This window comes from Pongo pygmaeus, chromosome 8 (genome assembly GCF_028885625.2).
Source record: "Pongo pygmaeus isolate AG05252 chromosome 8, NHGRI_mPonPyg2-v2.0_pri, whole genome shotgun sequence".
Lineage (NCBI taxonomy): Eukaryota > Metazoa > Chordata > Mammalia > Primates > Hominidae > Pongo > Pongo pygmaeus.
In genome coordinates, this window is record NC_072381.2 from 122336111 (window position 1) to 122359981 (window position 23871).

The 23871-nt window shown below is 37.8% G+C and overlaps 1 protein-coding gene across 7 annotated transcripts in view; it reads right to left on the reverse strand.

Moving 5' to 3' along the window:
• The window catches only part of SHTN1 (shootin 1), a 121692-nt gene that overhangs the window by 65737 nt on the left and 32084 nt on the right, over positions 1-23871 (reverse strand). For all 7 annotated transcript variants that reach the window (XM_063670312.1, XM_063670311.1, XM_063670313.1 and 4 more), the window contains exons 3-6: positions 18703-18763; positions 10436-10530; positions 4375-4543; positions 2253-2350 (exon numbers count right to left, since the gene is read on the reverse strand). In XM_063670312.1, the coding sequence (XP_063526382.1) occupies positions 2253-2350; positions 4375-4543; positions 10436-10530; positions 18703-18763 (423 nt within the window). The remainder of the gene's footprint in view (positions 1-2252; positions 2351-4374; positions 4544-10435; positions 10531-18702; positions 18764-23871) is intronic.

Below are 23871 nucleotides of genomic sequence, written 5' to 3' on the forward strand. Positions count from 1 at the left end.
TAGAACCTAAAGTATAATAATTTTAAAAAAATAAAATAAAATAAAATAAAAATGTTGATTATTTTTTAAGTAAGATGAACATGAACTTTTAAAATAAGACTTTGAACTTTGATGACTCTTGGCTTAAATAAAACACATATAAATACTCCCACAAAAATTTAAATTTCTGAAATAACTTTTGATGTCTATCAACGAAAGAGAATACTATAGAAAAGTTTTTTTTTTTTTAAAAAAGAACATAAAGTAAAGCTACATATATCAAGGTAGAAGATAAATCTCGAATATATTGAATTTAGAAAGCAGGCATGTTTATAATATTTAAAAATACTCAAAATACTATGTATTGTAGTGAACATGTAAATATATGCACTGACATGATAAACACCAAGTTCAGAATAACGGTTGTTTAGGGAAACTGGGCAGGGAGCAAGGAGTATGCAACTAGAAAGAGTTACACCAACGCTTTCATCACTATGCTAATATTCTGTGAATTAAGTTGGGTAGCAGGTATATGGATGTTCATCAAAAATAATTTTTTTAGAGACAGGGTATCAGTCTGTCACTCAGGCTGGAGGGTGGTAATACGATCATAGCTCATTGCAGCCTCCAACTCCTGGGCTCAAACAATCCTCCCACCTCAGCCCTCTGAGTAGCTGGGACTACAGGCACATGCCACCATGCCTGGCTAATATTTTTTAAAATTTTTTTGAGAGACGAGGTCTTGCTGGTCTCCAACTCCTGGGCTCAAGTGATCCTCCTGCCTCGGCCTCCCAAAGTGCTAGGATTACAGGCGTGAGCCACTGAACTCAGCCCCATTACTTTGTTCATTATGCCTTCTCAGATGTCTGAAATAGCCATAATAAAAATAATTGTTGAATTGTCTTCCAATAACACCTCTAAGTGGGAAGGGAGAGAATCATCAGTAAATAATCACAATTGAGGAACAGAGCACACCAAGAAACAAAGATAATGGTCCTGAAAGTGGCTCTGAATCCATCAGCACCTCCAGATAATCTATTAACTGGTTCTTTTAGTGTAGGCTTTATTTTTGGTTTTGGTTTAAATTAGTAACTGGTACACACTGTCCAACAGTAAGGTCCTTTCCAAAATATCACCTTCCTTCTTCCCATTCATTACAACGTTTTGCCACAATAATAAAAGGTGCTCAGGCTGGGAAGTTGGCAGACTCTGCTTCCCAACCTTTTTTACATTATGGCCTCCAAGAAAATGACAACATGTGTGTGCAAACTGAGGTAATTGGATGAAGCTGCTCACTGACAGGATCAATACGTTGGCATGCTCATAAGCCACTTTATCAAGGTGCAGTGGCACATCAGTTGGGAAGCGCTGGGCTACAGAATCTAAGAACCACTGATACAAATTAAATCAAGAATCAAGACTGTGAAGGCAAATCCTTGAAGCCTCGTGCAAATAAAAGGCAACTGAGAGGGTCTTGTTCTTAAGACAGTTCAAAAGGAAAAAGAGGCCAGGTGCAGCGGCTTGCATTGGTGGTCCCAGCACTTTGGGAGGCCAAGGTGAGAAGATCATTCAAGTCCATGAGTTCAAGGTAAGCCTGGGAAATACGGGAACCCACATCTCTATAAAAATTTTTAAAAATCAGGCAGGCGTGGTGACACATGCCTGTACTCTCAGTTATTTGGGAGGCTGAGGCAGGAGGATCATTTGAGCCTGGGAGGTTGAGGCAGCAGTGAGCTGTGATCATGCCACTGCACTCCAGCCTGAGTGTGACAGAGTTAGGTCTTGTCTCGAACAAAACAAAACACCAGAAAAGAAAGATTCTGTCAACAACCACTTGAACCCATCCTACCACCTATCATAAATGCCTGTGTTGGAGATGCACAGAGGGACGGTCCTTCCCAATTGAACCAGTCATTCACTGGAAAAGCAAAACATGCTCTTCTTTCTCTACCAGCAGCAATAAAATATATGACTTGAAATAGTAACTACTAGTCTCACAAATTTGCCTTACATAGCAAAAACTGGGGGAAAAACAGGAAACATGTCCATGCTATTTCAGAGTTTTATTTATTAAGCTAGCTAGGGGGTACATGAATCTTCATGATCTTATTTCCTCTACCTTTTTCTACGTCTGAAATTGAGGAGAGAAGATTAAAATTAGTACATGGTTCTCATGTTAGAAATTGGCTTATAATATTAAGTTCTTAACTTAGCAAATCCCCAAACACCTTGAAAATGCTAAAGCCCTTGCCTTTCAGGCCTGAGATACATACTTCTTCAATTACTTCTACGAGTTTGCTCTTGAGATTTTCCAGCTCAATGGCTAAAATCTTCTTTTCCTCCTGAACAGATACGATTTGATCTCGAAGTTCTGCATTTTTAAAGAAAAAAATATATATAAATAAACTTATTTTTAAAATAAGAAATCAATCTGGTCAAAAGAATTGAAAATGCCAGTCCATGTGCAGCTTATGGTCAAGATTATTTAACAATTAAAAGGAAATGAAGAACCAAAGGACAATGAGAATCCCATTTGCGTGGCCCTCCCCAAAATAGCCATGGATATTAACAATTTTATATCAGGCAACCTCACTACATTAAATGTACCAGATCATGTTTTCTTTGCATTCTATCAAAACCACATTCTAGAAAACTATCTAGCATATTGGAAGTAACATTTTTTAAGTTTTCAGCAAAACAAATTAAGGTGTAGTACTAATTTCTTTTTTATTTCATAATGCCATGGGCTGTTATCACAATACAATATAAATAAACAATTGGGCAGTTAATAATTTGGATATTTTGATTAGAAGTAAAAGATCCTGACTTGCTGCCAATTTATAGTCCTTAGACATTATTTGAACTGATTCAAAATATAACTATTTGAAAGAAGGGTTAATTCTAGTAATTTTCTCTCTAGAGTCATGGGTGTTTTGTTTTTAAATTTATTTCATAGTTTTATTATTAGGATTCAATGAAAAGTGTGTTACTAGAATGAGAGTATTATCAACAGTAAGCGCAAAAGCTTCTGGTGTTAAAGTTACTTCTGCCACTCAAATGTTTGAAAATACACACAGATTAGCACAGACTACTCAAATTTATATTCCGGCCTACTGTTTTGTCACTTAGGTTTTAACTGCCTTTAATTTCTTACTGTTTTCCAAGTGCAATAAAAAATATGTTATGTGGTTATTTGTAAATTAAATCAAACTTTTTACATAAACTCAGCTTGGAGAAGTTCTCAGAGACTTATTTCTAAATCACTTTCTCCATTTGCTGGCTAATCCAGAAAGAAGAACATGAAATCATATTGCTCAAGCTCGAACAGAAAGGAGAAAAATGAGCAAAGGGAACTCCTTTAAACTTCCTCTCTCTCCCTACCATGAATTTTATTTTGTGTTAGCTTGAGGGGTTGAAGAGTCAGTAAAGATGGTGTCTATAACATCCTTTCTTCTTTATACTTCCAGTTGAAATTTTATCTACCAAACAAATAAATGAATATTGCTTTTGACCTGTGTACTAAATTAAAATGTTCCAATAGTTATTGAGCCAGAACTGCTTTCCTACATCTTTAAATAAACATGTGTATGAATAAAATGAATGTGCATTTAGTAGATGTATCATATGATCTTGCCTTACAACACTACTTGTTAACCAACAAAAAGGGGTGTCGGCTAAATATATTTTTATTCATTGTTTCTTTCACTTAACAAAAATATCCTGACATATAGTACATATCCTTAAGGTTATAGTATAACTGGCTGTTTCCATTGAGACACTTTCCAAAGTGCTTAATTCCAAACAAGAAAGTAACTCATAAAGCACAATTGTTATATACCCCATGGTGATTTGGAGACATAAATAAATGATGTGGGAAGCTTTCAAAATACTGATGCCTAGGTCCTACCCCATCCAAAACTCTGATTTAATTGGCCTATGGTGTAGCAAAATTTTGGATAGGGTAGGATCCAGGCATCAGTATTTTTTTTTTTTGGTTTTTGAGACAGTCTCACTCTGTCGCCCAGGCTGGAATGCAACGGCTCAATCTCAGCTCACTGCAACCTCCGCCTCCTGGGTTCAAGCGATTCTCCTGCCTCAGCCTCCCAAGTAGCTGGGATTACAGGCACCTGCCACCACGCCCAGCTAATTCTTGTATTTTTTTAGTAAAGACCAGGTTTCACCAGGTTGGCCAAGTTGGTCTCCAACTCCTGACCTCAGGTGATCCACCCGCCTTGGCCTCCCAAAGTGCTGGGATTACAGGTGTGAGCCACCACGCCCTGCCTAGGCATCAGTATTTTTAAAGCTTCCCACATGATTCTGATGTGCAGTCAGGGTTCAGAAGCACTATCCTAATGGGGTAAAAAATAAGCTCAATAATTAAGCAAAGAGTTCTACCTTTAATTTGCTTCTGACACTGTACTGAGACACAAGTCTCGGCGGCACCGTCTGTGTCCGTAGTTGAATCTTCATCATCAATGTTTATCTCTTCAGTTATTACATCTGGTCCCAGCTTGGCCATGTACAACATGCTGATTCTTTTCAATGTTTTATTTTCTTTATTTAGCTAAGACAAAATACAAAAACAGTTATTTTAACAGCAGCCAAATGAGTATCTTGGATTTTTAAACAATAGACAAATTAAGTATATTTTTGTCTTACATATTCATCAACACTCACAGCAGGACATAACAATTAGTGGATTAATTAAATAAGGTTTTATATTAAATTTATTTCTTTAACCAAGACCTGATGTCTGGATTACAGCCAGCAGCAAGTGGAAATGCTAGTTGTAACTGATGAGAAATATAAGGAACTAAGATAAAACACCAGTATAGATTAAATAAAATTTTGATTTATAGTCATTAATAGTCTTAAAAAAGGCACTTTATTTCAAGCAAATCTTCTGCTTGCTGTGGTGCTATGAAAACCTTTTAAATGTCTGTTTGCCTAACATCTCCTCTTTTCTGGACATTACCAGTTTCCATTGTTCCACATGATTTCAATGGGAGTGCCATGCTCTCCCAAGCATACCCCATCCCTTTGGCCACAGCGAATTAGTCCAGGGATTAAACACATGACCCAAGTGTGACCAATCAGATCCCCTCGCTAGAAATTTGGAGGCTGGAACAGAGCAACGAGTTTCTTTCCATGTGCCTGGACAGGAGCTGCTAGTAACCACATTCCACTACAGAATCAAGGAAAAGAGGAAGGTAGTTTTTAGAAAAGCTAAAACTGAAGCTGATGTGTAGAGAAAGGAAGAGAAAAGCAATGGAGAAAGGGTTTCCCACCAGACTCAAGCCCCAGACTCCAGTCCATTCCTAAACTGCTCCTGTCTCAGAGATTCTATGGAAGTCTCTGAGATTTCTAACAGATTCCTACATCATTTTCTTTTCTTGTTTAAACTAGTTCAAGATGTTGTTTCTACTATCTCTATTAAAAGAGTTCTAGTTCATAGCAAAAAAAAAAAAAAAGGAATCCTACTTTGTTAATGTATTTTTTATTCCCAGACATGGAAACGAGTTGGTTTTTTAACTTCAGTTATTCAGCTATTATCACCTTCTTTAGCTAATGTGTTTATGTACAAGAAAATTTAGGACAAAGCACACACAAAGACTAAGGATGGTCCAATGTCCACAGAAGTACAATATGGTTTTGCTTATGTTTTCTCTTCCCAAGACTAAAAGATAAACAGTTTTCCTTAATTTGCGCACATCGAAGTATTCAGTAGATTATGTTCCCTAGTATAAAATGTAAGTTATAGAAATGCAAATACATTTCCTTTACTAGAGCCCTTGACCACAAAGACATGCTCTGAATTTAATAATTGATATTGGAAACAAATGAACATAGTTCATTAGAAAGGTAACTACCTTTTCTCACTGTAAACCTGACACTAGAATAAGATATTTAGCATGGTACTGGTCTGACTTTGCTCTTTCATTTGTGATCATAATTAGGGTTCCTCAGGGTTTCTCACAGAGAAAGCCCAGCCCACTTCAATCTGGGAGATCTGATTTCTACCCCAATAATATGGAACCTAAAGTGGCATGGTCTGGAGCACGAGAGGTTTGTCTGACCTCTTTGGAGAATCAGGAAGAATCTCTAAGAAATGGCTATGAACTCTTCCATGGATTCTTCCTGGAAGACTGGCAGCTCTATTCAGGGAATCAGACACAACCCTTTATCCTCAGTCCCAGTCTCCAACTCTAGCTTCTGTCTCCACACATTACATTAGGAGATCAAGATAAAAGATGAGGCCCATAATTTCCCAACACCTCTTCCTTAAGATGGAAAATTCAGGTAAAAACTGTTGTGGGTTCTTTAAACCATGAATGCTACAGCATGGCACTCAAAGCTCAAGGACCCTGACTTGTCAATTCTCAAACTATCCCATCTTTTAGGAATGTCAGAAGAAAACATCAATTTAAGGAAACAGTGAAGACATTTAAGACTTAATTTCCAGTTCTGTATCCTAATATTTAAACCAATGGTTCTCAACTCTGTCCATCAGAATCTCTGGAGAGCTTTTTAAAAACCCCAACGCTTAGGCTCTATACCATACCCAAATCTCTGGCAGTGGAGCCCAGCATAGCCCTTTTTCAGTTTCCCAGGTGATTCTAATGTACATCAACACTAAGAATCACTGATGTAAAGAAATGCATTGCTTTAGTATACAACCCAGCTCTGCAATAAAATTCCATCTCTGCCTCTACAACTAACCTAATACTTATGTTTCAGTTTTCTCATCAGTAAACTAAGAATTAAGATAGTCTCTATCCCACAATATGATGATTAAATCAGACATTATATATAAAGTATTTAATATAGTAACTGCCACATAATAAAACTTCAGTGTTAGTTATTAATAGTAAGAAGAGGTTTAGTTTGTGTCTAATTATCCTTTGGAAATCATTTATCAGCTAGTTTTCTTCAATCAAAGTATTCATTTATGCATTTTCTCCTTCCTCCAGGATACTCAAGAAACTACTAGTTTCTGTCATCTAGTGCTTAATATATTACTTCTTAGACAACCACTACAATAATACCTTAGCAACGTCATAGCTAACACAGTTCTGCCCTCAAAGGGTTTAATGCCCCTACCAAACCAGGCACCAAAATCCACCAGTTTGTCTGCAATACAATTACTCTATTTAACAAAGTCACCAGCTCAAGAAAAAAAAGCCAATCAGAAAATTTCATAATCCTTCTCTGAAACCCCATTTTCACATTTTGAAAGAAGAAATGTAAGATTTATATATATGAGGTTTTTTTTTTTTTTTTTTTTGGAGATGGATTCTTGCTCTGTCACCCAGGTTAGAGTGCAATGGTATGATCATAGCTCATCACAGCCTTAAACTCTCAAACTCCTGAGCTCAAGTGACCCTCCCACCTTGTCCTTCCAAAGCACTGGGATTACAGGAGTGAGCCACCACACCCAACCTAGACATGAGGTCTCATGTGCATACTATTTGAACATTTTTGAGAATTCTGAATTCACAAATTTTGGCTAAGTAGTTTCATTGTAGCTATTCATCAAGCTATGGGTTAATGGCATGCTACTTGTTGTTTGGAACCCCTCTATGTCTAAGGCAAAAATATATCTTTTTACTTTTTTTTTTTTTTTGAGATGGAGTCTCTCTCTGTCACCAGGCTGGAGTAGAGCTGTGTGATCTCGGCTCACTGCAACCTCTGACTCCCTGGTTCAAGCGATTCTCCTGCCTCAGCCTCCCAAGTAACTGGGATTACAGGCACATGCCACCACGCCCAGCTAATTTTTGTATTTTTTAGTAGAGACAGGGTTTCACCATGTTTGCCAGGATGGTCTTGATCTCCTGACCTCTGGTGATCAGCCCGCCTCGGCCTCCCAAAGTGCTGGGATTACAGGCGTGAGCCACCGCGCCCAGCCAAAAATATATCTTTTATAACCCTACAGTAACAGAACCTACTGTTATATTCAAATGTAAATAGGGTTTTTATATTGTCCAGTTTAGTGGCTATTTAAAGGTACAAAACAAGCAAGTTTAATGGCTTTGGATCATATGACTTAAATAACTGGTCTACATTTATCAGTTTAATCCACACATTTTAGCAAAGCAAAGTATCCATACTTGCTTCTAAGAAAATATGAGGAACTGGGCGCAGTGGCTCATGCCTGTAATCCCAGCACTTTAGGAGGCTAAGGCAGGCAGATTACCTGAGGTCAGGAGTTTGAGACCAGCCTGGTCAACACAGTGAAACACCGTCTCTACTAAAAACACAGAAATTAACTGGGCATGGTGGCACATGCCTGTAATCCCAGCTACTCGTGAGACTGAGGCAGGAGAATCGCTTGAATCTGGGAGGTGGAGGTTGCAGTGAGCCAAGATGGCATCACTGCACTCCAGCCTGGACAACACAGCGGGACTCCATTTCAAAAAGAAAAAAAAGAAAATTACGAGGTCAAGCTGCATCATCAGAATTAAACATTCCATTTGTCATTAATTTGATGGCAAAAATTTAGAAAAATAAGAATTTATAGAAACTTTGCTCTCAGGAAAAAAAATGACAATTGATACTTAAATCAGAATGAAGTCACACATATAATGAAGTTTCCACATTTTGCATTCAAAGCAGTCTTTCACAACAAACAAGCACATTTATAGTATTTGATTTAATCCATTTTTTAAATTTTTGTTCTAGGCCCCATGAGTTCATACTATATCTTCAAAAATAAACTATATGTTCATTTTAAAAAAAGGTTTTTAAAGAACAGGCAACAAACAGTGTTAGGTAACGATCTTATTATTAAGACTTAATTGTAAAAATGAGCTTAGAGATTAGGTAACACTGGTTCATAACGAGCAATGAATGTAAGTCACCAGGCAGCTTTTCTACATGCACATGCCTGGGCCACCCATCTAGAGCCAGTGGATCTGGGGTATTATGATGAAGCCAACCATGGTCCATCCTGGCATTTACAGCAAGACAACTGTAGCTCAGAGAGGTGAGTTCTCTTGCCCAAAAACACCTATTAAATAAAAGGGGAGACAGAATAAAGTAATTTTTTAAAAGGGGCCATATGCAAATAAGTTATTAACTCCAGTCCTAACTCTAGCCCATCATGTCATTTCAGATGAGATACTACAGTCCAGAGAACAAAATTAACTTGTCCAAAATCACATATGCCCAAAATGACATAACCAGGAACAAAAACTGTATATACTGCCCCACAAACCAGTGCCTTCCATAAACTCTGCCAATCCTGAAAGGTAGCCAGTATCCTCACTCTGGATGTGCTATGACAACAGGAATACTTGTTAATAACAAGAAAAAATAGAAAGTGTATCCTTAGACACTAGAAGATTCAGAGCAGCTAGCAGGCTCCAAATGTACTTTTTCTCTACTTATTCCAAAAAAAGAAATTCAAAAAATGAAAACAGAATTCACACAACATTACGGACTAGTGAACTCTAGGAACATGCCACAGAGTAAAAATGATGTGAGAATACCCATGTTATCATTTTTTAAAAAGTGTTTTTAAAGTGTATTGCTATGTATTCTTCGGATGAATAACAGGAGAGAAGTTACATACCCAAATTTATATTCTTAGTTAGGTAGTGATTAAATATCTTATGAATTCTAATGTAGTGTTGTTATGCAAACAATTAAGCAGATACCTCTAGCAAGCACAGTGTTAATGCATACAAATCATATTTATTTATGTATTTATTGGGAGTAGGATTTCAGTCACATCCAAAGAAACTTTCGGAGGTGGGTGATGGAGGGGAGGGAAAAGAAACACAACCAGTATTACTAATGAAATTTGGTTGAAAATTGCTGTAATCCACTTTCTGATGAAGTGGTTCAGATGCATTTTACCCAACCCAAAATACATAAGACAGAGATAAAAAAACATTCTTTAATAATAATGTACTTCTGATGAGATAGAATGTAGAAAATTACACACTTGGTAAATTCATCAGCAAGAGGCAATCAGTGGAACACTGGAGGTCACCTTTAGCATGCCCTCGCTTTGCTTTCATAAATAATCACCTGAAATGCACGGCTTCAGGGTGACTTGTTCATCTGATTCAAATATGAGACATTCACTGCTCTTTTATGTCACACCAGGTTAGTTTTAAACTTGGTTAGCATTTTAACCAAATGCATGGACATTTGCAAAGTCTCCTTTAACACTACTCTGGGACCATTTTTTCCACATTTTCACAGGCAAAAAGCACAAATGCTGAAATACTCACATACAAATGCTCCTTTTACAATTGGAGTAACCTTTGCATTAAGGCGAATATTTACATAATCATATTCCAGGATTCTGAGGCCTTTTAACATTTCCCTCATCATCAGAGTAGATAATCGATTAGAGAAGTAGAAAAGCAAAACCGGATAGAAGCCACTGCTTAGAAAAGCAAGTTGAAATTTAAAAACTCAGGTAAAATTCCTTCATTTGAAGTCTCACCTTTGTTGCCAAAGCTTCAGCACTTTCTCGACAAGTCTTCTCTATTTCAAGATGGTTCTGCATGAAATTAACTTCCTCTATGACCATGTGAGAAACTAGGAATGAGGGGGAAAAAAAATCTCAGCATTCAAAGATTAGTCAGCTATTCCAGGAGCCCACGCATCGTCCCATGATTAAGAATACTTCAATTCTTTGGCTAGCTAGACCTTTAGCTATCATTGAAAAAAGGTTTTTGAGAAGCTGCCCTGATTAAATCTGAGCTAATATTTGAATGTAGAAAGAAACAAGAACACAACAAAAAACATTCATTTCACATACATACATTTTATTATGTACATTTTAAGAGAGCTATTTAGATTTTTTTACATGTCTATTTTCTATGCAACTATATATGTATCCATAGACATATCTGTTAATTTAAACAAAAGAATATTTCATAAATAAAGAGGAGTGACAGCACGACTTCTTTTTCTTAGCAAGGTATAACACATGGCTCTAATAAGAAAAATTAACAAAAAATAAAAGAAAAATAAATCTTAAATTGATCTTATGACTGGAATAGTGATGTGGTGACTTGGCTAAGTACTGCAACATTTGTCTCTATTAGCTACAAAGTAGTTACTGCTATTTCGTAAGTAACTCTCAGGCAGAAAAGTGTAGCAGTAAGATTTATGTACTATATGGTTATAAAGCAGATGCTAATAAATTACTTCCTGAATCACAGGCTATCAGAAGCATTAGAAAAAAATAAAATTTTACTTGATATGTTACCAATGCTTGAAAAATAGTATTTTTCAGATTTTTTGATAGCTGGTGCATGTAAATTGAGATTTACAGGTACAAAGTGATTTAGAACTTGAGTTATATTTTGAAGATCAAGAAAGAAAAATGCCAATTCCTTCCACCCATATTTCTAGTTAAATGAAAATGCTCAGAATCTCAACCCTACATGTAGACATTACTTATTGCTATTTGTTTGGCTTAAAAAAAAAAAAATTAAAGGACACCCAAATGTGAAACCCAACAAAGTTAGGCAAAAAGCACTGGGCTCACATAACACAAAGAGAGATTACTTTTGCTTCATTTAAGCTTAATTAACCTGCAATTATGATTAAACTCAGGGGAAAAAATTTCTCTCCAAATTAAATACAAAAATGTATTACTTCCTAAGTCTGTCCAAAGTTCTTATTATGTTAATATTCAAATTCATAAAGCAGCACTAAATGGCCAGAAACATCTCTAACCTTGACATTTTTTCAGGGGTAATAATAATCTGCAGCAAATGCAGGCCAACCAAAAACCACTTAACTAATTAGTAGTTGCAGTCACCGAGAAAAACATGAATCAACACTGTTATTACAAGTGGCACATTTGAGTGGCATCTAATTATGACTTGATGAGCACGATACTTGCATTATCAACATTACTACTGCATCCCATCAGGGCCTAAAAGCTGCTGATGGCATTGACTTCGAGAAACTCCCACTCAATGGTACAGCAGCACCCAACAATCGGCTTGGCAGGGGCCCCCCTCACTAAATGACACGTTAAGCGTAATTACTGGTAGACATTGTAAATAAACAGGATTGGAAGTGAAAATTGTACCAAGTGCATAAGACACAATCTGACACATTGGAAGTGGCAGCCTTAATTGAGAGTTTCTTTGACTGCTCAAGATCATTTCAACTGCATTTCTCAGAGGACAGTGATTATAACTGTGGAGACAGACGGCATAATGGTATCAGCACTGCTGACAGAGCAGTGAATTAAATTGTATCTGCTGTTGTGTGAAAGCCTTGATGAGAGGTACAGATGCCTTAGTGGTCTTATCATTATAACACAATGGTCATGTTGTCATCAACCTTTCTGGCTCCAATTGAAAAGAAATGATTGTGTGTTGAAGCTCCCCCCACCCCTTCCACATCACCCCCCTTCTTCTCTTCTATCTCTTGTTCTGAATAGAACCAATTTTCAGAGAGCTATGAAATCACGCAATAGGTCCTAAAATGCAGCTGCTTGGCATACAAACGGGTCCCCATTAAACTGGAATCACACACAATATGTGTTTATGCCAGAAGAACAAATAGAAGCTGAACACAGGCCAAGTTTATTCACACACACAAAGCCCATGTAGCTCTTCATCAATATAATTGCCTTTTATATTGTAGTTTAAATAATAGGCTCTATTATTTCCTTAAAATCCTAATATTCCTGGCATTTTATCACTATGTTTACAAGGTAGGTTCTTCAAAAATGTGAAGGAAAGAGAAAAGAAACCTATACAATTTTTACAACATCAAATATTACTTTGAATTTTTAGCCTTAACTACTTGACATCTTCTGCCACAATCTGGTATTTCCACTATCATAACAAAAACATAAACACTCTGCATTTTTCATAGGAATCTTACTTTTTATTCAATAACGTTCTTGCTCTTGAAAGAGTAAGAAAATTCATTCCACAGTAGTGAGGTTTAGGCCTAGCAAACAGGAAACAAAACAAAACAAAACAAAAAAACATTTATTTTCTAAACATTTTGTAAAAAGGTGCCCTGTGATTTAACTTGATAAATGTAGCTGGGTAGTCCTTGCTCACATTTTCTCCAGTTCTGATTTGGTACACTCCATCTGGTGGGGTTTTTATTTCTTCTCAAAGAGAGAACAGTAGACATTTTTTTAAATTGCGCATTAATTTTTAGTTTAAGAAATTCTTCCAGTGCTAAATTGGTAGCATAACAACCTACTTACCAATGTTCTAGGTTCATAAGGGAAGACTATATTTCAAAGGGTGATTATATCTTTAAAAAGCATGACCCCATTTCCAAAACCAAGTCAAGTCACATGACGCAAAACAGAAATATTTTTAATATGTAAATTTATTTGCACATTTCAAAGAATGAAAGTTTTTTAAACATTTAGCTATTCATGTAATAATTTGCCCTATGGTTCTGAATTGGGCTTGTCTCAGGACATCCACAATCCATGGCCACTGTACCTGTCATATTTGCATATTTGGATGACATGAGGTTTAAAAAAGAAAAAAGATGAACTTTTAATAAAGTGCCCGTAATACTGCAGTTTTGTTAAAAAGAAAAGAATCCGAATCTTTTAGAAATATATACTGAACTATTTCCAGGCAGTAAACAGTAAAATGATATGATGACTGGAATTAGTTCCAAAGCAATCCAAGGTCAGTGACAGTGGGTGTATGGGTGTACAGTTGGAAGACTGGCTGTGAGTTGGCAACTGTTGCAGCCAGAAAACTGGAACATGGGGGTTCGTTACATTATTTTCCCGCCTTTGCATAACTTTGAAATTTTTCATAATAAAAAAATTTCAATGACCCTGAGAACTTAGAAGTATAACATAAAAGTACATCAACTATTGTTTCTATTAGTCTACTTGAATTAGCGAAGTTTGTCTCTCTTCAAGCAAAGTTTGTCTCTCTTCAACTATGACTTCAAAGCAGTCTTACATAAATGGCAGTGTAGTACACATCACATTGTAGGGTAACTGTTTTGTTTTGTTTCTTTTTTACTTGTTTTTATCTTCTACTCACTATGAACATTAGAGCAGGGATTTTGTTTTACACGTCTGATTCTCTTGCACCTAGCACAATGCTACATGCAAAGTAGGTGCTTGTGTTAGTGTCTATTTGAAGGACTGAAGGCCTAAGCTCATCTGTGAACAGCCTTTTATGAGAATGTTCTCTGTAGTATAGAATTGCTTAGGAAACAACTACCATCACCATTTGTTGAGCCTATGTGTCCAGCCTCGTGCTAAACTCTTTACATGTGTTCCCTCCCTCACGAAGCCTCACAACAATCCTATAACGTAGGGATCATCACAGCAATTTTATATTTGAGAACACGGAGGCCCAGAGAAGTTAAATAACATATTCCAAATCACAGAGTTCTAACTGGTAAAGGCCAGCTAAAACCATTTCCAGGTGACTCTACTTTTCTATAGTCCTTTCTAATTCATTATACAAGGTGTCACCACCAATGATGTTGCTTCTAGAGCAAATCTCCTCTCCCAGCTCCAACTCCCAGCGATATTTAGATGTAGAATATCTCTAAAGCATATGTGGTGAACATATCACAAATTCTTCTTCAACATCAGACTACTTTAAAAGTTTTCCATGTGGTAAGGAAAGAGCCATGGAAGTTGGCACATATGTAGGAAAATCGGTGTGTCCTTAAAACAGATTAATGGATCTAACATTGTGGCTGAAAAAGACATGAAAGGGGCTGGGCGCGGTGGCTCATGCCTGTAATCCCAGCACTTTGGAAGGCTGAGGCAGGCAGATCACCTGAGGTCGGGAGTTCGAGACCAGTCTGGCCAACATGGTGAAACCCTGTCTATACTAAAAATACAAAGTTAGCTGCCTGTAATCCCAACTACTTGGGAGGCTGAGGCAGGAGAATCAGTTGAACCCAGGAAGCGGAGGTTGCAGTGGGCCAAGAATACGCCATTGTACTCCAGCCTGGGCAAAAAGAGCAAAACTCCATCTCAAAAATAAATAAATAAATAAATTAATTAATTAATTAATTAAAAAAGGTATGAAAGATCTTTAGTTACTTCTTTCACAGGAATCTGGTCTAGGGAATGCAGCTTTGCTATGTGGTGGTGTTCTTTGTGTGTAGGAGGAAGGCTCAGAGAGAGCTGGCAGAGGATCAAAAATGACATGGACACATGGATAAAAACATTTATCCTGGGAAAAGTATGCTACGCTAGGGAGAGTAGAGCCCTATGGCCAAACAAAGCTTTTCCTAACCCTTATTCAGCTGTTTCCTAGGCCTAGGCCGGGTGTGGTGGCTCACGCCTGTAATCCCAGCACTTTGAGAGGCTGAGGCAACAGGATCACTTGAGATCAAGAGTTCAAGACCAAACTGGCCAACACCGTGAAAGCCCATCTCTACTAAAAATAGAAAAAATAGCCAGGCATGAGGGCACATACCTGTAATCCAAGCTACTTGGGAGAGTTAGGCACAAGAATTGCTTGAATCCAAGAGGCGGAGGTCACAGCGAGCAGAGATCACGCCACTGCACTCCAGTCTGGGCAATAGAATGAGACTCCGTCTCAAAAAAACAAACAAAAAAAAAGACGTAGGCCTAGTACATAAACGTAGGCCTAGGAGGTAAACATTTCAGGGATTTCAGATTTCAACTCAGCCCCAAAAGAAACTTTCCTCCACCACTGTCCAAATGTGGAGTCTGATGTCGAAGAACTAACTCCCTAAAGGTAAATGATACTAACTCTTAATACTGAAGGGCAAACAGGCATTGGATATTTTAGTTGATGAGATGGTGGTAGTAGCAACTAATATTTATTGAGGACTTACTATATGCCAGGTACGGTGTTAGGCATTTTTTATACAGATTATCTTTTTTTACCCTCAAATGGTCTATGAAGCAAGGTCATTTATACCAATTTTATTAATGCAGAAATGGATTTACACAAACTAATGCTCTTCACTGGTGATAAAAATACTGCCTATTCCCTTCCAAATCTGAAATTCTACCCTCTGCTCAAAAGCCATGAATTATTTATCCCAGATACGGTTTTCGGACAAATAAAGTTTTCTTAGTCCTCATTTTTTTTTGTTTTTTGGGTTTTTTTTTGAGATGGAGTCTCACTCTGGCACCAGTCTGGAGTGCAATGGCAAGATCTTGGCTTACTGCAACCTCTGCCTCCCGGGTTCAAGTGATTCTCCGGCCTCAGCCTCCAAAGTAGCTAGGACTACAGGCGCCCGCCACCACGCCTGGCTAATTTTTTGTATTTTTAGTAGAGACGGGGTTTCACCGTGTTAGCCAGGATGGTCTTGATCTCCCTGACCTCATGATCCACCCACCTCGGCCTCCCAAAGTGCTGGGATTATAGGCGTGAGCCACTGCGCCCGGCCAAGTCCTTGTTTTCTCCCCTTTTGAGACTGAGTAAAGAGTTGGCACTCTGTTGTTCTGTGAGTTACCAAGAGAGTAAGAAAAAAAGAATTAGTACTCTGTTTTCCTAACATCCAAACCTTAAATTAATTAAAGACACTTAGTAAAGGTAAAAACTAAATGCATACAACCATACAGATTGTTGTACTAATCTTCCAATCAATCCTCTCAGGCTTTGAGTTGCTCGTAAGGAAAAATGTAAATTTTTTAAACTATCAAAGGTATTCAGAGGAAGAGACAAAAAGGGAAAAGGGAAATGGCAGATGAAAGCAGAATTTAAATGTTACTTCGAAGGTTGATTTTGGGGAATGTTGCTTCTGGTTTTGCATAATGCAGGAGGCCAAGTCCCTACTGCCTACCTAGACCAAAATATTTTACAAGCCCTAGACCAAATATTTTATAAGCCAACCATAAGGAACTTGAACTATTCCCACTTCGCACCAATCCATTATCAATAATGCAAGCATATTAACTGGTAACAATGCCAATGGTATAACTCTTTAAGAATAAGTACATTCCATAAGTTAAAAAGTACCATATAATTGGAATTCATACATTTGCAAATAAGAGGTGTTTCTAGCATAGCATATTGGCCTCCAAAGACAGGTAATATCAACAAGATTCCCCTTGGATGTTCTCTGTTACAACCAGACACTGAAATAAACTTGCTCTTGAAATTTAACCATAATGCTGCATTTGTATGGCTGTTTTACCTAGAATAAAATGTTCTGTTGTGTAGTTACCAAATCAACTCTTTATAAATAATCAAATACCCTGACTGACAGAGCATCTGCAGAATGATGGAGAAAGGCCTTGCTTCCAAGGGAGGGGGTCACTTTCCCTGCCATGGTCTGACCCTTTGCCTATGACATATTTCCATCTGATCCCTCTGGGTCTGATCAGCTATGTTGTCTTAGGAGATAAATAACAGATTTACATTACATTAAAAAAAAGTAGCAAAAATTTGGAAAGTACAGCTTTTGTGGGAATGTAACTTTCTTCAGTGAGAGGGCTATTTCAAACATTCACAGTCTTAAAATGTTTAAGTTCTATGAAGCTATCATTCCTTTTCTCTATTTTTGAACCACTTTATTAAGGTATAAGTGACATGTAAAAAGCCATACATATTTCATGTATACAACATGATGAGTTTGGGGGATTATTATACACCTGTGAAACCATCACCACCATCAAGGCTGCAGACATATCCATCGCCTCCCAAAGTTTCCTTCTGCCCTCTTTATTTACTTATTTTCTTTTGTAGTAACAACACCTAACATAAGATCTACCCTCTTAGTAAATTTTAAGTATACAACACAGTATTATTAGCTACAGGCACAATGCTCTATAGTGGATCTCCAGTGTAATTCCTTTTATATGAATTAACCTCAGGAACTATTTAGATTACTGTAAAGATGTTAAGTGTCAGAATACCTGCCATCACATTATTTATAATAGCTAAAAACCAGGAATAATCTGTCAGTGAAAGAATAATTAAATACATTATGGTACTATCCTATAATGGAATACTATGGACAACAATTAAAACTGATGTACAGGCTGGGCGCAGTGGCTCCCGCCTGTAATTACAGCACTTCGGGAGGCCGAGGCAGGAGGATCACAAGGTCAAGAGATCAGGACCATCCTGGCCAATATGGTGAAACCCCGTCTCTACTAAAAATACAAAAATTAGCTGGGCAGGGTGGTGTGCGCTTGTAGTTCCAGCTACTCGGGAGGCTGAGGCAGGAGAACTGCTTAAACCCAGGAGGTGGAGGTTGCAGTGAGCCAAGATCTTGCTACTACACTCCAGCCTAGTGACTGAGTGAGACTCCATCTCAAAAAAACAAACGAAAACAAAAACAAAAACAAAAAACTGATGTACATCTGTACTGACATGCAAATACGACCATGAGTACTGTTTACTGAAAAAAGCAGACTGCAAAACTGAATTCAAAACACAATTACATTTTTTACTACACAAATAAAAGACCAAAAAGGACAGACTATAAAGTACTAGCATTGGCCTTTTTCAAGGAGCCAACAAGCCATTTTTGTTCTCCTTTAACTTTTCTGCATAGTTAAACTGTTTTATAACAAGTACAGGTTTTTCTAATACCCTTGATGAAACAATGATGCTTATTCCATTTCTTTAAAGCTTAAAGTGATGCATGGGCATGTTTGGACAAATAGAAAGAAGTCTTGCTTCCTTGATTGTATGACCAGGACATTAGCAACTAAATAGGGTATATGTCTACTCACATAATCCCCAATATTCCCCAATATGCTATATGTGTTATAATAATTCCACTGAAATGCTTACGTACTTTTCTGAAATTCTTCCAGTTTTTTAACGGCTTCATCTCGTTCTTGCCTAATTTTGTCACACTGAAATGAGAGAAGTAAACAAATGTTAAACTTCAATCATAAATTTTAAGTTTGAAAACGCAAGCAAGAGCAAACTTATAAACAACAGCAATTTTCTGAAAACAAAACAAAATTTAAAACCTTTGAAAACCATCAATGGTCATATATGAACTTGCACTGCTCAGCCAGCACGGTGTTTGTGCCATTTGTATCTGGCCAATTTTCTCAGACCTTCTAAGATATAAGTCACCTTCCTGCTCATTATCTCCTCAGTAATAGCCCAATTTAACATCCTTGAGTTAAAATATATTCATTCTTTAAGAGAATGTTTGTACCTCTTTTTATGTTTGGCTAATGCTGTACGTAGTCACTCACGTACAGGTCTGATTCCAAACAGCTTCAACTATCCAGAACATTGGTGCATACTTGGGAGGGAATGGAAGGACTACCGCAGGCCAGGCGTGGTGGCTCACGCCTGTAATCCCAGCACTTTGGGAGGCCGAGGCAGGCAGATCACGAGGTCAGGAGTACGAGACCAGCCTGGCCAGAGACCAGCTTGGCCAACATGGTGAAACGCCATCTCTACTAAAAATACAAAAATTAGCCAGGCGTGGTGGCGCACACCTGTAATCCCAGCTACTTGGGAGGCTGAGGCAGGAGAATTGCTTCAACCCTGGGAGGTGGAAGTTGCACTGAGCTGAGATCACACCATTGCACTCCAGCCTGGGCGACAGAGTGAGACTCTGACTCAAAAAAAAGACTACTGCATGAGGGCAAAAGGCAGCCACACGGCACACCCTCTCACCCAAGAAAAAGTGATCCATGTGTCCTCAGAATTCTGAATAGAGGAAGGTACCAAATTAAAAGGAGAGAAGATAAAATATTCCATACTAAGCACATATCATTTATATAAACCGATTTTTAATTTAAAAAGGTGGGAGAACTCACTGAAAAGATTTTGGGAGGCAAGACCATAAAAGGCAAAAATAACTATTAGAGCATAAGGACCTTTTAGGGTATCTGGTATAGAAACAAGTATCTCCTGTATTGATAGGCCCTGGAGGCATTAATGAATTTTTTTTAAAAAACCTAATGTTTATTATTATAAGGACTGAATTCAGTATATCTTGAATTTCATAAAACAGGGATATATAACAAGATATTCACCACAAGTAGCTAAAACATTAAAAAGTAATTTCTAGCTATTAGAGTAGTAATTTAAAATGTATTATCTTGGGAATACCCTATTCACTAAGAGTGTCATATGAATAAAGCACAATTTTAAATTATATTTGATTGTTAATCTGCCAGATAAATATATAGGAATTTCATCCCTTTGGATGTTCTTAATTCCAATTTTCAAGAGCTAAAAAATTATGATGTCACATAATGTGAAAAATCCAATAAAAACAATGAGATAGTCTCACCTATCGGACTGGCAAAAACTGAAAAAATCTGATACCGGGAGACAGGAAATCTCATAGACCACTGATGGATGTGTCAATTGGTATAATTACTTTGGAAATAAACTTCTATCAAAATTGAATACATACTTCCCTATGACTCAGCAATTCTACTTCTAGGTGTATATACCCAGAAAATCTCTAGTAATGTATAACATATACAAAAATATTCCACATTTTTAATAATAATACATCATGGTATGTTCATATACTACACTACAGAGCAGTAAAAATGAATAAAGCCATATATATCAACATAAACATTAAAAACCATCATGTTGGCCAGGCACGGTGGCTCAAGCCTGTAATCCCAGCACTTTGGGAGGTCAAGGCAGGCGGATCATGAGGTCAAGAGATCGAGATCATCCTTGCCAACATGGTGAAACCCCATCTCCACTAAAAATACAAAAATTAGCTGGGCGCGGTGGCACACGCCTGTACTCCCACGCCTGTACTCCCACCTTCTCGGGAGGCTGAGGCAGGAGAATTGCCTGAACCCATGAGGTGGAGGTTGCAGTGAGCCAAGATCATGCCACTGCACTCCAGCCTGGCGACAGAGCGAGACTTCGTCTCAAAAAAAAAAAAAACCCATCATGTTTAATGAGTTGCAGAAGATACATCAGATATATCAAATAATATCTTACATATACAAATGCATCGCATATTTATATATGCTTTATGATACATCTAATATATATAAAAATATGAAATGAAAAGAAATATACAACATTTATGACAGTAGTTGTCTCTCAGGAGATAGGGAGGGGAATGGGACTAGAAATGGTGAGAACTTTCAGTTGTATTTGCTGCATTCCTTATTTTTGAATTTCAAGAGAAATAACAGTTCTGTGCAATGGGTATTTGTTATACTATTCTCTGCCCCTTCCTGTCCTTTCAAAATATTTTAAAAATAAAAAAGTAAGAAGCTTGCAGTTCAGTTTTCCCCTTTAGTCGCTAAAGAACCACTGAAATGTCATCCTGTCCCTGCTCATATGGGTAAATGTATTCTGGCAAGAGAACATGAAGCAAGTACACAGTGTTAAATTAGCAAATCTGGTTACTAAATCCTGACTCAGGATCCCCCACCCAGTCAAAATGAGTTAGGCTGGACCTAACTTATTTACTAAAGGAGAAGGCATTTCTTTGATTAAGGTTTCCCTGTGGCAATCCCATCCTCTGTAAAAAATAATAATAATTCTGTCTAATATAGGCTGTAGTTTCAGCTTAAACAAACAACATTTATGATTTTTTGGTGTTTAAAATTCAAAATAGTAGAGTTCTAAATTCGCATATAGGCTTTTCTTAGCTCCTTCCTCAACCCAAGTGGACCACATTAGACATCATAACCCTTAATGATAGGAGACTTCTCGCTAGCGGTTTCAGGAATGTTCCTCTCATTTTCTAGAATGGACTTCTGTTTGTTCTGGACTTCCCCACCACCCCTACCAGTCTGTCTACCTTCCTCCAACAATGCACAGTGTAGCATAAGGCACAAAAAGAAACCTAGTTTCCCACTAGGCTCAAACTCCTGAGTCATGATTGCCAAGTGAAATATATCCGGTGCTTTACTTTCAAATTAATTTAATGTTTCTTAGTCAGGCATTTCTGAAAAATGTGAGGCGTCTTGTAAAAAACTGTCTTCATCTAAGAGCTGGCACTTGGGAGTGTTGCTCCTGACTTAATGTCACTTGGTTCCCTCTATGTAGCTCTCGAAGCTCTACTTAAAGGAATTAGAGGTTTATTCAATTCTCGCTTCAGTCAAATATCTATTTTTAGTGAGACTTTGGATGGCAAAAGCATTAAACAGGAATGGTGCTCTATCTAGTCAGATCTGGAAAAGGCCACCAGTTGACATCATACACAATCACTAATGTGATGTATGACAATTTTAGGCAGGCTTGTACTAGTTGCCCAGAAGAAAAACATTAGGTCCATGCTCTCTGCTATTGAGGCCCAGGTAGACAAGCTCAGGTTAATAACAGGTCTCAACATCAGTTTTACTCCAACATGCAGGTAGCCCATTTCTATAGTCCAGCTATATGTGTTCACACTAATCCTATGGTTATCATCAGCAGATTCACAAGCTGTCCCCCATCCCCAGCTGTGTTCTATCAGGGGTCTTCATGTTGCTTTGCTTTCTATTTTCTGCAACCACATTATGCTAGAACTGGCAGCCACAGAATTTACCATCTGTTATGCTGAAAGGGGTGTGAGTTGGGGGTGGGGAGAGTCTACACATGCTGCAAATGCAGCTTACTTATTCTGAACCAGAACTGAGCAAAATATGGAGAATGTACGCATTTACTAAAAGCAGAAATCCAAACACCCACTTATTTCATCTTTTTAGGTGAACCCAGAAAAGAATCTTGCAAACTTTCTCTCATTCTATCATCAGAGGGAAGTCAGCCAGGATTACGGGCCTTTTTGGAAGAATGTTTCATCTTTCCACCACACAGAAGCCCCTCACCCATCCCACCCCTTCCTCTACCCTGCTCACGCAGCTGCACCATTTGTAAAAACTGCTTCTTTTTGTGTGAGAATTGCTCATGAAGACTTTGCAATAGCAACAGATGTTCTTGGGCCTACATCACTTAATTATGATGCCCAATGATTCTCTGTAGCTCAAGGCTGGGGTGGAACCCAGTGGCACAACTGCTGGCTCATGTAAGCAAGCTGGATAACATTACATCTACTCTAGAGTCTCTATTTGGCTCTTTATGAAGGGATGAATTGACCGGAGGTTGGCCTTGCTGGTTTTGAAAGCCCTTAATATTAGAAGCCCTGGCTATTTTCCATATCTCTTCCTTGAGCCTCATCCAGGCAGATACCTGGCTTCTGAAACTAAACCAGGATTTCTGAGCATCGGCAGACTGATTTGTGGACAAACAGCCTTTCCAGTGTGAATTAGTATCTTCCTTGCACCACCCACTCCCCAAAATGGGCAGCTCAGTTATTCATCCCTCTCTCACATATTCATCCAATTACTATCAACATTAAAACGTCTGCTTCAAAGGGCTCAGCAGAAGTACAGATAACTGATACAGATACCAAGACATCTTTATATTCTGTTGTACGTATACGTTATGCAAGAAAAACCTCAACATTCTAAATTGTATCTAACTTCCATTAATATAAATATTCATGCTTGTCTTCCTGGAGCACAAATGCATCAGAGGGTTGCTAGCCTATAGACAGGGCAGTTCAGGGCCCAAGAAGTGCATATACGCACCGCATATGCACAACACCAAGACAGGGGACAATCTATACGTAGGCAAGTACATTATAGTTGACTCAATCAGACTTTTAAGCAAGTATCTACTATAATCATTGAATGTCATTATTTCCTTCCTCTGAGAACTGAACAAATTTATACAGGGCCCAAACAGCCCAGCCACTATGTTAAACACTGGGCACAATACATGAACACAATAGACAATGTGTTCTCACAAAAACTTATGATCTACCACAAAAGATCAACAAATGAAGTAAGCAATTCATAAGGACACCCGATATAATGTGAGAAATACTGCCAAACCAGAACTGAACAAAATATGTACCCATTTCCTACTAAGGAACGTACAGCAGAGCCTACAACGCCACTAAGTCTGAAGAAGTTTAACACTACACCATTTTTCTTGAGGTTCATTAATGTCCAGTTACAACAGT